Source organism: Hippopotamus amphibius, chromosome 2 (assembly GCF_030028045.1).
Source record: "Hippopotamus amphibius kiboko isolate mHipAmp2 chromosome 2, mHipAmp2.hap2, whole genome shotgun sequence".
NCBI lineage: Eukaryota > Metazoa > Chordata > Mammalia > Artiodactyla > Hippopotamidae > Hippopotamus > Hippopotamus amphibius.
In genome coordinates this window covers 86,204,909-86,220,216 of record NC_080187.1, presented here as the reverse complement: position 1 = coordinate 86,220,216, position 15,308 = coordinate 86,204,909, and the positions used below count along the sequence as shown (strand labels likewise).

At 34.4% G+C, this 15,308-nt stretch overlaps 1 protein-coding gene across 3 annotated transcripts in view; it reads left to right on the top strand.

The window, feature by feature from the left end:
• Window positions 1-15,308, top strand: part of CNTLN (centlein) — a 324,043-nt gene that overhangs the window by 213,585 nt on the left and 95,150 nt on the right. For all 3 annotated transcript variants that reach the window (XM_057720972.1, XM_057720971.1, XM_057720970.1), the window contains 2 exons: window positions 5,763-6,304; window positions 10,015-10,192. In XM_057720972.1, coding sequence (XP_057576955.1) covers window positions 5,763-6,304; window positions 10,015-10,192 — 720 coding nt within the window. The remainder of the gene's footprint in view (window positions 1-5,762; window positions 6,305-10,014; window positions 10,193-15,308) is intronic.

Genomic DNA, 15,308 nt, shown 5'->3' with positions numbered 1-15,308 from the left:
AGAGAAACTGCTTCGTTTGCTAAGGGCACTGAGCCAAGTCTCTGCAGTTTCTTAAAAAGAAGATGTGGCACATATATACAATGGAATATTACTCAGCCATAAAAAGGAATAAAATCAAGTTATTTGTAATGAGGTGGATGGACCTAAAATCTGCCATACAGAATGAAGTCAGAAAAAGAAAAACAAATACCATATACTAATGCATATATATGGAATGTAGAAAAGTGGTACTGATGAACTTAGTGATAAGGGCAGGAATAGAGATGCAGACATAGAGAACAGACTTGAGGACATGGCAGGGAAGGGGAAGCTGGGACGAAATGAGAAAGTGGCATTGACATATATACACTACTAAATATAACATAGATAGCTAGTGGGAAGTTTCTTAATAACACAGAGAGATCAGCTTAATGCTTTTTGACAACCCAGAGGGGTGAAATAGGGAGGATGGGAGGAAGGCTCAAGAAGGAGGGGATATGGGGATATATGTATACATGTAGCTGATTCACTTTGTTGTACAGCAGAAACTAACACAACACTGTAAAGTAATTATACTCCAATAAAGATGGGGAAAAAAAAACCAGTTCAAGATAAGACTTGTGTCAAAGAGACATTTTGGGGTGACAAAATTCTGCTTCCCTTCATTGACTACTACCATAGTGGATCCAGAAATCCATTTTAAGTCCTGAAACACCAACAGAAATTGTTTTCATTGGACCATGTGTCAAATTAGCATGCTAATTTGTCACTGTTTTTTTAAATATTAACCGAATGCAATTGTATGAGTCATGATTTAACTTCATTTAGTTGAATTTCCTTCGTTTAGAGGGATATATATGAAATTCATTCAAAATGAGTTTAAAGGATAGTAAAAACATGAAAACAATATTTGTATAATACATAGTAGAAATGAAGCATGTAAGTAGATTCTTTAATATATAATTTGTTAACATTTCACACTGTTATGAGATGAATTGTGTCCCTCCCCCAAATTCTTATGTCAAAGTCCTAATCCCCTGTATCTCAATCAGAATGTGACTGTATTTGAAGATGGAGGTCTTTAAAGCGTTAATTAAGTTAAAATGAGGTTATTAGGGTTTAAGCCACCCAGTCTGTGTACTTTGTTATGGCAGTTCTAACAAAGTAATACACAAACTTAAAAAAGTCAGGTGTTTTATTTCAATTTTGAAAGGAACCATCTTTTTGGTAAATTTAAATGCTCATTACTAGACTTGAGATGATCTAATAGTACACAAACCAAATGCCTTTAACTATTCCCCAGAATTTCATTTTCAAATATATATTGAAACTTTCCTTTCTATTTTTGGAGAGGTGAAATCAGTTTGACAACAATTTTTTGAGAGTATACCTTGAATAACACTTTAATGTGTGCTATGGACTTTCCTTTATCGAATTCTTTAGAAGTAGTATCTCTGTTGTCCACCATTTTAAACTTAAATGCAAATAATTTTGACCAGTTCTTATGATTAAACATAGATTCACATTAGGCGGTTAACAGATTTTAAACATTTTAAACATAACAGATTTTAAAAAGGTATTTTTCCATTGGTATATAAAATTTTCATGAGTTGTACCTAATCTTAAAATAAAAAAATAATGCCAATTTCCAGAATTGAAATCTCAAATTTAAGATGTTTGTTACATTTCTTCATAATCTTAAATTTTAATCAAAAGTATAAAGTTGATTTAATAGCTAATTCAGCAGTATTTAGTGCAAGTAATTATATTTTAGCTAAAGTAATTTTATTAAGTTGCTGTTATGATTAATATTAATAGAGACAATATTGATGATGATGATGAACTGTTTAGAACTTACCATCTACCAAGAACTGTGGTGCATGGTTATATTTAACACTTATAACCTGCAAGATACCTGTTACTATTCCCATTTCACAGATGAGGAAACTAAAGGTAAAGGAGGTGAAGTATTTTAAACAGGTAAAGCAATCAAAGCTAGATGTGAGATCCAGACCAGGCTCAAAATTCAATTTCCCCTAACTGCACTGCTTCTTACTAATATTTTTTATATCACCACTGTCAAAATCATTTTTTAAAGATACAATTGTTTATTTTCATAAAATAATTTTTTGCAAAAATACAGTCTCTTCTATTCACTCCACCCTGGAATCTAACATGCTAAAATATTTTAAAGTATATTTATGAAAACTATGATGTCTGGGGCAGTGATTAAAAATCACTGAGAGAAACTGAAGAGATTATAAAAAGGTAATATTTTTTTGCTTGTAGTATTTTTTTACTAAATGGAGAATATAATTTGGTGATAGAGTGATTTGGAAAAAGTAAAAATGTTCATGTATTGCTGAATACTGTATTTTTTGTCACATTATCCAGCTCTTCAAAAAAGTATTTGTGTTGAGAAGGAACAACAAAATTTGTTTCACAGAAATACACAGTGGTCTACAATAGTCTGGTACAAACTCATATACCTCTACTCCAGATCAAGAGTAAACCCTATAAAGACAATAAGCCCAGTAGTAGGGAGAGTATATCATACTGTGGAAGAAGGTGATTAAAATTAGCTGAGATTCTTCATATTGTGCTGGGAAATATCCATGTCCCAGGACAGTATAACCAATTAGTAAATGACTGTTGAATTAAATGAAGAAGGTTGAACTCACAAGAAGAGTAGGGGCGCAGAAGGTTCAGAGATGACTGAAACTCACATTAGGAAACAACTTACACCTTCACCATCATAAGTCAAGTCCAGTAAACTGGAAAGTTTAAGAATATGGATAAGATTTTTGTGTATTTCTCAAATACTATTTTAAGTCATTGGTTGCCAATGTATCAATAATGTTTTCTCCTTTCAAGAATTTTGTTTTAAAAGTAAGTATGCCAACAAAACAAAAAATAAAAATAAAAATAAAATAAAGTAAGTATGAGTCCATATAGTTTTTCAATCGTTGTATTTTTTTTTGTCACATTATCCAGCTCTCCAGTAAAGTATGTGCATTGAGAGGAATCAATAGAATTTGTTTCCCAGAAATATATAGAGGTCTACAGTAGTCTGGTGCAAACATATACATCTACTCCAGGTCAAGAGTAAGCCCTATTAAGACCTATAAAGATCTCTTGCTTGACTCTTTCTGTCTTGACCCTTGTTCTTTGCTCATTTTCCACATATATCTGGGTAACTCTTCTTCCCCATATGGCTTGTGGAATAGTGGGATGGGCACAAAATCCTGAACTTGAATCCCAGATTAAACTAGGAAATGTTTACCTCTGTGTGTTAAGTTTTCAAAGCTTCCATTTCCTCTTCTGGGAAGATAATTATTGGCTCTAATTATCTCACATGTTTTTGAGATTATCAGAAAAGATTGTATTTATTAAAAATATTTAAAATTTTTAATACAATGTACTGTACTGTACTGTGAAATAATGTACTGTAAGGGAACAAAACTTGCCACTCTAAAAATCTCTGGCATATGGATTATTTTGAGCTAAAAACAATAAAGTCCCAAAAAACTTAGGAAAAAACTTTGACCTTCTGCCTGACTATCTAAAAGAATGAAAGTAGAGGAGCTATTCCAGGAAGGGAACTATCACCATAGATAATTGCAGTATGAACTAGGTGTGTAGACAGGGAGGGATCTAGCAAAGTCTGTGTGTTAAAATTTCTCTCAATGTCCTATTGTCTCTGCATGGTTCAGTAAACATTTGTTTACTATGCATTTGCTTTTCCATCTCCTTGTTTATTCCTTCTTCCTAAAACACTAGCCCCAACATCCTCTTTTCTCTTTTAGCTGAAAACGGTACTTAAGGCACAGAGGGTTTTGGACATTTCAGTGAGTTACCCAGTTTTCTTGGGTCTCTCCCATGTACAGTTACAAAATCTTTGATTTTCTCCTGTTAATCTGTCTCATGTCAATTTAATTCTTAGACCAGCCATAAGAACATAGAAGTGTAGAAGAAAAATTTCTTCCTCCCAACAGTGCTTTACAAACAGTATTGATTATTTTTCAAGATTTAAGTTGAAATCAACTCCTCCTTGAAATTTTTGCATGCATGACTTAGGATCAGTTGCTCTTTCCTTTAGGTCCAGACTTATGGCACTTAGATTCTATCCTTTATTAGATTTATTTGTGCAAATGTCTTTCTTTCCAAATACTTTTTGAAATTTCTTAAGTTGAAGAATTATATATTATTTCTGTATCCTGCAACATGAACATTGTTTATTAAAATAAATGTAAAAAAAATTAATTCAAGAACTTCCCTGGTAGCACAGTGTTTAAGAATCCACGTGTCAATGCAGGGGACACAGGTTCGATCCCTGGGCCAGGAAGATCCCATATGCCACCGACCAGCTAACCCCATGTACCACAACTACTGAGCCTGTGCCCTAGAGCCCACGAGCCACAACTACTGAGCCTGCATGCTGCAACTACTGAAGCCCGTGTGCCTAAAGCCAGTGCTCTGCAACAAGAGAAGCCACCACAATGAGAAGCAGGTGTACCGCAATGAAGAATAGCCCCTGCTCGCCTCAACTAGAGGAAGCCCATGCGCAGCAATGAAGACCCAACACAGCCATAAATAAATAAATAAATAAATAAATAAATAAATAAATAAATAAATAAATAATTTTAAAAAATTTAATTCATATGACCCTTGAAATAATTATAAGTTAACATTGTTAGAGGTTTTTTGGTTTTTTGTTTTGGTAAAAGTTCCTGTAATATATAAACTAAGGACCTCATGACTACTAAAATTACATTTTTATAATTTAGGAAAAAGCAGCCTAAATCGATTATTTTTCATCTAAGTCATCAGTTTTTCCTATGATTGGAGACTAATGTTAGTTTAATAATAAAATTTCCCTGTGTACCTATTTTTAGACTTTTTGTATAAATTGTTTTTCTCTGAAAGTATTTTTTTCACAATGAGAAAAAAATGAGGGGGAACAAAATATACCACCCCAAAATATGCCTCTTTGGCATGTTGATTATTTTAGGCTGATTATTTTTAAGAAACTACAGACATCGGAAAAACTCTGAAAACTGAGTAGAAGTTATCCCTTTGTAAGAAACATTTACATTTATAAGGGAAATCTCCATTTGTAAGGGGGTATACCTTGCTGTACCAGGAAGGTGAAGATGACCAAATCTCTAAAACTGTTATCAGTGGAGAAGGCAAGGACCTAAATCTGCTTAACAACCAGACCCTGTTTACTGTGATTTTCCTGGGAACCTTCCACACACCAAAATCTTATTTAGTCTTTAGATGAAAATGGTATTTAAGGTGATGGCTTAGGCCATTTCAGGGAGTTAGTTTTCCTGGGTATCTCCCAGGTGTATAGGAGGTATACATGGTATTAATTTTTTGTTTTTCTCTTATTAATCTGTCATGTCAATTTCATTCTTAGATCAGCCAAAGAAGCTAGAAGGCTAAAAGAAAATTTTTTCTTTCCCAACAGTAGACTATAAAGTCAAAGCACTTATGGTCTCAGAGAACTCTGCAGAGCTTATTAGCATACTTAGTTCTGTGTCACATTGTGTAGAATTTTAACTTGTTTTACCATCTGTCCTTTATTCAACAGATGTATTATTGCATTTTAGAATGTATTTATATACACCACCTTAGAATTATTTAGAAATTAAGTACTTTAGGTTTATTTTGTCCTTGTGCTAAATGAAATTTTATTTTCGTAAGTTAGAAATGATAATAAAAATACAGTAGATTCTGGTTTTGGACTTTAAAAAAATAAATTAAACTTTTCTATTTAGGTCATTGAATTGGAAAATCGGCTAAAATCTTTTGAGAAAAGGTCAAGAAAATTAAAAGAAGGGAATAAAAAATTAATGAAAGAAAATGGTTTCCTGAAATCCCTTGTAAAACAGCTGCAAGAAGATGCAAAGACTAGAGAAAAAGAGCTGGAACAGCTACAAAAGGGAAGTAAAGATGCAGAAAAAGACAAAGCTGAACTTCAAGTAAAAATCAGTGAGCTGGAGATAAAAGTCACTTCCCTAAGGAGACAAGTGGCAGAAGCTAATGAGTTGAGAAATGAAAATGAAGAGCTGATGAATTCAATGGAGAAATTACAGTGTTCAGCAGACAAAGCTAAATCTGAGATCGCCACCACAGAAGTGAGATCTGGATCTGGACAATCTGATTGTAAGACAGCCACTACCAAGGTTAAATTTAAAGCGGCCAGGAAAAAGTGCTCCGTGGGTCGTTACCACACCATTGTGAATCACTCCATCAAGGTCATGAGCAATGTGTTTGAGAACCTCAGCAAGGACGACTGGGAGGATGTGAGTGAAAGCAGGTAAGGCTCTCATTAACTTAGCTCTGTGGTGGGGACACTGTGCATATGTAAAGCACCAGCAAATGGAAATTGAATTTCAACTACTGTCGATTTGGTATTCAGAAAAAATACTGTCAGATCCTTTGAAATATCTTGGGAGGTCTTGTTCTGAGCTTATTGACTGAAATTTGCATGCAAAATTAGCCACAACTGCATGAGTATTTGAATAGGTGCCAGGAAACCCAAAAGAAGGCAATGCTTGATTTCTTCCAGTGATGCTATTTTCATGCAGTCATGAGGCTTGAAATTGACAGTTTGGCAGGTTGATTTAATTTGCTGGCCCTTTGCATATTCACCACTGACAGCTAAGGATTCCCAGGCAAGCCTACTAAGTCAGTTTAGTTATCTTGTGACATGGCAACCTGGGAGGAGAAACATTTTTTCCCCTTAATTTAGTTAGATAAATTTTGAATGACCCATTTCAGCTTGTTACCAGATGTCTACAAGCTGTTTAACATCCTTTAAATTAAGAACCATCTTCACTAATTATTTCATGTATGTATTATGCAAAGTCATTGTACTAACTTTAATTGAATGGTGGTTAAAAATTAGTTCTTTAAAGTTAAAGCTCTACAGATTCCTAGTTTTAAGTTATATAACCCCTAGTGAATAGCAACAGGGGAATACTAAAAATCTATAATATTTCTTTCCCTTACCCCTGGCTATACATTCATATACACACTTGAAGCACATCAATAAAACCACAAAGGCAAATGGATAATAGAACACCTCTTCTTATACCTGGATAATAGGGAAGTTTAATGTTGCCAGAATTGCTAACAGACACATAGAACAATTTTCCATAATTCTGTCTTGTTTTATGATGGCATATATTTCCTTTTGTTTTCCCAAGTTATTTTTATTTTTTAAATCTGTCGTCATGGTCTGTTTTAGATTTGGGATGTTTCTGGGTAGTTTCTTAGACATAGAACTGAAACATTTTAAAATGCAGTTCTCAAACTTGTTTGTGTAGTAGAATCACCTGGGGATCTTATAAAAATTCCAAAGCTCAGGCTGCATCCCAGAACAATTAAATCATAACTTCTGGAGTGAGATACAAGCTTCAGTACTTTTTGAGGCTCTCCAGCTGATTCCAATATGCAGACAAGTTTGTGGACCACTGTTTTAAACGATCATTGGTCATGCCTCTGGTCTTTAGGCAGGTGAAAAACTCTTAAAACACATTTGTGAAAGTAAGGAAGAAAGACCAAATCTGCATTCCTTTTTCCTTGTTACCTCTTCTGAGGTTTTCTTCCCTGTTCTCAAAAGCAATTAGAGATAAAATCCTACTTAGCTTAAAACCCACTAAGCATTTGTCTGTGTCTTCCAGGAAATTCTGATTTCATCTACTAATTATATCTCAGCGAGCTGGTACTACCACACTCTTCATAATATAGTGGTACATATTTACTCGTGTATGTTTGTGTGAATAAATACATGAAAGTTAAGAAATACACTTAGTTCAATTTCATCTTCTTAGTGCATGTGCAGAAGGTCACGTATTTTGGAAGATGTATCACGCAGTGATATCTCTTAAAACATAGGATTGTCATTTAAGTTACTTAGCAGTGAAACTCAGTTTTACACTGTGAGGATTAAGTGTTACATTTCCTGCCTGACAGAACAGTCTCAGGAATCATTGAGCTGCAAAGAATTCTCAAACAATTAGAAATCCCACAATGGAACTTCAGGATTTCAGAACATTGTATTTCTTTTAGCTTTTTATAGTCTGAAATGTAAGAAACTTACTTGGATACTGAGGAAACCAGAACCTGGTTTTTTATATATTTGTATATAAAATATTATGTAATTATTACATTATTAATATATATTTCCCATAGTTGAATAGTATTATAAGAGCATGATGTCAAATAAAAATAATATGATTTAGTAATGAGCGTGAAGACCGCTATTCATAGGAAAACATGCATGGATTAGGGGAATCCAGTGCCTAACAAGCTGAGGAACAGTCTTTCAATGGATTTGGGGCAAAAGGGAGTTTTATAGAGCATTAAAAGAGGCAAAGAAGAAACAGGGCATGATTGGCTAGGAGGTCAGGGATTGTCTTGTAAAGCTAGCAGGTCCTATTTTCTAGGCAGCTGGAGCAGCCTGCATTTTGTGGGTCCTGCTATACAAATTACCTTTATCAATGTCTATTCAGTGATAGGTAATAATCAAGAGGAGTTGTTAATACCTTGAAGAAGAAAAACAGAATTTCAGCAAAACATGTGTATCAAATCTGTGGATAACGAGACACTGAAAGGGCTGGAGGATAATTTACAAAATAGAATCAAAATCCCCAAAGATCTCAATAGACTGGGAAGATACAGTTATCCAAAAGACTACAGGATCCTTTACTTGGTTATAAAATGTCAATTGTTCAACTATACAATGGGGGAAATATGGGACTTTGTAATAGTGTATGTAAAAATATATTTTGTTAAATCCTGTATGAGTTTCCGTACAATATGCATGCTGGAAAAGCTTACACAAATTTAGTCCACATTTACCAGGAGTTCTACTAAGTACTTCTCATAGTACACTTGGAATATGAAATTGAATTCTGGACATAATGCTCCATTAAAATAAACTGGTATACTTTCAAGAGGGACCAGAATGGGAAAGCATCTCAAAAGCATTCATGTTAGGAGTACTTGAACAAGCTGGGGGTGTTTTTCTTAGAGACGTTGCAAGCATCATATAACTATGTCCAAATAGTTAGATCACCCATGTGGAAAAGGGATTGGACTTATATTTCGACTCAACATCAACACCAGCACTTCTTTTTTTTTTAATCTCTTTATTGGAATATAATTGCTTTACCCTGTTGTGCCAGTTTTTGCTGTACAACAAGGTGAATCAGCTGTATTTATATATATGTCGCCATATCCCCTCCCTCCCGCGACTCCTTCCCACCCTCCCTATCCCAGCCCTCTGTCATCACCCTTCATCAAGTTGATCTCCCTAACACTAGCACTTCTAATCTTCTTCCCTTTCTTTATTTTTTTTTCCTTTAACACAAACTATTAACATACTATGTGTTATATATAGAGAGAACATATATATATATATATTTGTTACCTGTCTCCCCACCCCGCTAGGATGAAAGCTACCTGAGGGCAAGGATTTTCATCTGTTTTTTTTCACTCACTGCTTCACCCTTGTGCCCAAAAAAAGTGCCTGGCACATGGTTGGTGCTTCACCAGTATTATATTGAATGATGAATACTCATAAGAGATGCAACTAGGATCAATGGGTGAAAGGCTCAGAGATTCAAATTTGTTCCAGACTAAGAGAAAACTTTCTGTTAGAAATATTAAATCTTTCTGCCCTGGCTCAGAAAGTAGTGAGTGTTCCAACCCAGGAAGTGTTAAAACATGTGCTTCCTGAGTTAACACTTGGAGAAATACTATAGAAGTTATGCTAGTAGGCATGTGATATTAGGTAATCTAATTTCTTGATGAGATTTTATAACTTTGAAAATATATTTAGGTTAATTTTCTCTCAATATATTTAGACTAATTTTCTCTCTTAATGAAAACCAGTAAATGCTTAAATTAAAATTATAGCTATGTGTATAACCTGTGCTGTAATATTATTTGGTCTTGAACTTAAAAGAAGTACATTTAACTCTTCTTGGGTTTTATATCCCCCCTTTTTTCCAAAATCAGTGATTCTGAAACACAGACCTTACAAAATTTGGGAACAATTATTGTAGAAACATCCCAGAAAATAAGTCCTACAAAAGATCGACGAGACCAGAAAGAAAGTGACCAAGCAGAAGACAGCCAAATAAAAGGAAAAGAAATAGTACAAATACATCCAAATGTAGATGGCAAGACTCCAAAGGTATATAACAGTTTTGCTTAATTATAAGCCATGTTTTTAATTTTATCTCATGCTTCATCAGTTTTTGTTGCTAGTGATTTAATCTGAATCCTTAAAAAATGTTTTCTTTGGAATATGCAGTAAAAATACTCATTTTTTAATAATTTTCAAGTACTAATTTGTTATAACCTTTTACATAGATGAAAATGGAAATAGATATAATTTTCCTGAATATAAATCTTAAGGCGTTTGTATCTCAGCCAAAAAAAATGTGATAATAAGCTTATTACTGTTTTCAGGTATATGAAATACATGAAGTGAAGAAACTTCTGTTTTTATATTAGCCTTCATAATAAATTATTTAGTCTAAGTTTTTAAATTTCTAATTTCTACCTAATGTATTTTATTCCCCAGTGTATTTTATTTCATTTTTATGATTTTTTTCTAATTTCAACCTAATGTATTTTATTCCCCAATATATTTTAAATCTTAAAATATTCATGTTCCAAAACAACTTATTCAGTAATTCTTATCACTGATGCACCATGTCATCAAAAGGTTTATCTATTCAGCATACATCAGTGAAAAACTGAGAAAAGATCATTTTATTTTGTTTAAAAAAAAACAACAGATTACCTTTGAATTAACCTATAAGGTTCTTTAAAAACATAATTCCAAAGTGTTTATTTTTTGATATCTGGCCGGAACTTTGGAGGAAAAAGTTCAAGGATAACAAAATTTTATCTTAGTTACTACCATAATAAAGTTCAGATGAAGAATTATATGCTAAGTACCTGCTGATTGAGTGGTTGGTTGATAAATAGATTTTATAGAAATCTGTTTTGCTACATATTATTTCCTTGGGAATTTTGTTTAGTTGCAGTCGATTATGTGCAGCTTAATGAGTTTATAAATAAAAGGAACTCATAATTCTATTCATAAAACAAGAGGGTGTTAGTATAAACTGCTTTGAGTAGATCTGTGTATGTTGTTGGCAGAAAGAAAATAACAGTTGATTAAATTGTACCAATTGTGTTTGGCAAATAGTAGAACTTCTCACTAACTCCAAAGGTAAACATTATCTTAACTTTAATCACTCCCTTTCTTTTCTTTATAATTTTATTTCTCCTAATATGGTTAATTTTGCCTGTTTTTGAACTTTATGGAATCTATAAGGTTTGTCTTTTGTGTCTGGCCTTTTTTGTTCAGTGTTATGTGGAGGTCATTCTTTTTATTGTTGTATATTATCTTTCTTTGTCCAAGTATATCACAATTTATTCATCCATTCTACTTCTGTGTTTTGGGTTGCTTCAGTTTGGATTTCTTACAAATAATGTTGCAATAAATATTCTTGTAAATGTTTTCGATTGTACAGGTATGGGCGTTTCTGTAATGAAATGCCTAGGAGTAGAATTACTGTACTATAGATTATGTGTTTCTAAGAGTTTAGGTGACACTGCTGTTTTGCAAAGTGTAGTACCAATTTGCTGACACACCAGCAGACTGCAAAAGCTTTTACTGCTCCTCATCAACATTCATTATGTTAGTCCTTCTTAGCCACTTTTGTTTGTATGTTGAGGTATATCACTGTGGGTTTACTTTACATTCTGTGATTACTAATAAGGTATTGAATACTACTTTCTTATAATTACTGACCATTTGGAACTCTTCAGTGAATTGCTTCCTCAAGTCTCTGCCCATTTTACAAATGAGTTGTCTGTCTTTTTCTTACTCATCTGTAGGAGTTCTTATATATGCTACATTTGAGCCTTTTGTGATTACATACACTTGTAGATATCTTGGCCTACTCCATGCTGTGCCTTTCAACTCTTTCTAGTGGAATCTTCTGGGGAATACAACATCATAATTCTAATATGGTCAAATTTAACATTTTTTTCCTGTATGAATAACACTTTTTATGTTCTCTGTAATAATTTTTTACCTACTTCAACTTAGATATTTTTTATACTACCTTACTTGTTATCTTTTTCTATGTTATCTGATGTACTGTTTTGATTTTTATGTCTATGTCTGGCATTGATTTTTGCATGCGATGAATGATAGGGATTAAGTTTTACACTTTGCCCCACTGTGTTCAGCAGCACCAACTTCATTGTAAATCACACGTGCAAATACATGTGGGTATGTCTCTAGACTTTTTCTTCTGTTCCATCAGTGTATTTACCTATACCATACTGGCTCATTACTGTTATGTTATAGTACTCGTGATTGATAATAGTGCAAGTCTCCCATCTTGTTTTCCTTCAGTAGTCTCTTCAGTATTCTCGGTCATTTGCTCTTTAGAATCAGCTTCTCACAAACAATCCTTTGGGATTTTGATAGGGACTGTATAAATATGTTAATAATAAAACAATGTGAAGATTCTGAAAGGTGGTGAGGAGACATGCTGGATAGGGATTTCAGAACTGGAAGAACAACATGGTTGGTGAGTTCTCTGGGTTTTCTTTTAGCCTCACATATCCTGGCCTGGGTGCTGAAGAAACCTGCAACTTGGAAAGGCCAATTGGTCAGATGATAAAAGCCCCCTGTAAAACCCTGTTCTCTCTAGTCAAAGGCCAGGAAATGGAGAGCCCAGTAAGACAGAAAACTTTTACACAATAACTGCCCTGCTCTAGACAAACACCACGGAAAAAATTGCAACCCTACCTCTACCCCACCAGTAAAGACCTAGTGGGGACCCTACACTTTCACTTTCACCTGTCTATGAGAAGGCATCCCTCCTCCCTCTAACAGGACCCAGCAAGGGGCCAATGGTAATGACTCCCTCCCTTTATGTTTTTAGAGGCCACATAGGGAGATGGACATCCATCTCTATCCAGCAACAAGGAAATGCCCCTTTCCTTTCGTAGCAGGGTTCCTCTGGCTTTCAGAGGTCAAATGCAGAGATGTGGACTTTCATAACTTCCCATGTCTAGAAGGCCCCCCACACCCTCCCCACTGTGTCAAGAGAGGCCAAGTTAGGAACAGAGACAAGGTCATGCTCCATTTTCCAACCACATTGGTATCAGCAGACCTGAACTTTCACCTGCACCAAGTAGTAATGAGGTGCCCCTCCCCGACCAGGGCGTCAGCAGAGACTAGACTTCCATCCCCAGCTGGCAGTAATGAGGTGGTTCTCCTTGCCCCCTGAGTGTGGCATCAAAGGAGGCCTGCTAAAGCAAAAGATTTAAATAAGATCTGGAGTCTTGAAACATAATACCCAAAATGCCCAGGATATAACTGAAAATTACTCATTATAACTAGCAACAAGGAACACCTCCACTTGAATGAAAAAGCAGCAGCAGAAGCTAACAGCAAGATAACACAGACGTTCAAATTATATGACAGCACTTTAAAGTAGCTGTTATTAAAAATGCTTCAAGAAGCATTTACAAACAGGCTTGAAACAAATGAAAAAATAGAACATCTCAAGAATGAAGTAGAAATTCTCATCAAAGAAATAGAAGATATAGAATAGAACTACATGGAAAATTTAACCAAAAAATAAGATAACTATTTTGTGTTTGCCCCACAGAGGATGTCATCAATCCCCACCACTCAATTTGATGTCAAGACTGGTGACACCAAACGCCCACCAAGAGGGGAAGAGTGGTTTAATACTTATATAATGGAATAGAGAACCTAGAAATGAATCCATAAGTATGAAAAGCAACTGATTTTTGAAAAAGGTGCAAAAGCAGTTCAATAGAGGAAAGATAGTCTTTTCAACAAATAGTGATGGAACAATTGGAGATCCCTAGGCAAAAAAATAAACCTATACCTAAGCATCATACCTTAAACAAAAATTAGCTTGAAATAGATCACAGATATAAGTGTAAAACAAATTATAAAACTTTCAGAAGGATCCGTAAGAGAAAATCCCTGGGACTTAGGGCTTGTTGAAGAGTTTTTAGACATGTTATCAAAAGCATGATCCCTAAAAGAAAACATCAATATGTTAGACTTCATCAAAATTAGGAACTTTTGCTTTATGAGAGACCCTATGAAGATGATAAAAAGACATACTACAGACTGGAAGGAAGTATTTATAAATCATATATTTGGCAAAGGACTGATATCTTGAATATATAAGGATTTTGTTGAAGCTCAACAGTAAAAAATCAAACAATCCAATTATAAAACAGGCAAAAGACATGAACAGACATTCTACTGAAAAAAATAAATGGATGGCAAATATGCACATATAAAGATGCTCAACATCATTAACCATTAAAGAAATGCAGATTAAGACCCTGATGAGATACACATCTTTTGGAGCAGCTAAAGTAAAAAATAGTGACAATACCAAGTGCTGACAAGGATGTGGAGAAACTGGATCTCCCATATAGTGCTAGTGTGAATACAAAGTGGTACAGCACTCTGGGAAACAGTAGGCAGTTTCTTTTAAAAATAATTTAATCATATGCTTACCATATAAGCCAGCTGTCTCACTCTTGGACACTTATCTCATAGAAATGAAAATTTATGTTTACCAAAAAAACCTGTACATGAATGGTCATAACAGCTTTATTTTTAATAGCTAAAAACTGCAGCAACCAAAATTTTCTTTAACAGCTGAATGGTTACTCAAACTGTGATACATCCATACCATAGAATACTACCCAGCAATAAAAAAGGTACAGGCTATTGCTATATATAATGCCTTAGCTTTGTGACCTCAAATTTCTCATCTGGATTTGGGGCCTAGGCTTTCTTTCCTTTCCTTCTATATGCTGCATTGCTATTTAAATTGAATTTCATGGTCACAGAGATTATCATTTGTTCTGTATTTTGCTAGCCACTTTGCTTGTCACTTGTCTCTCTCAATTTTTTTTTCTTTTTTTATTTTTTGGCCGCACCACACGGCTTGTGGGACCTTAGTTCCCTGACTAGGGATTGAACCCGGGCCCCCAGCAGAGAAAGCCTAGAATCCTAACCACTGGACCACCAGGGAAGTCCCTCTGAATTCTTGCTTTTCTTTATTTTTGACCTTACAATTTCGCTTAACACTTTGTCATGTTTAAAACACACTTTAAGTGTGCTTGCTTCAAAGTAGAAGAGTATTTCTGAATTTCTGGTTAGTAATAATACTGGAAATGGAAGCCTTGTTTTTAGGTCCAGTTAATTTGATATCAAG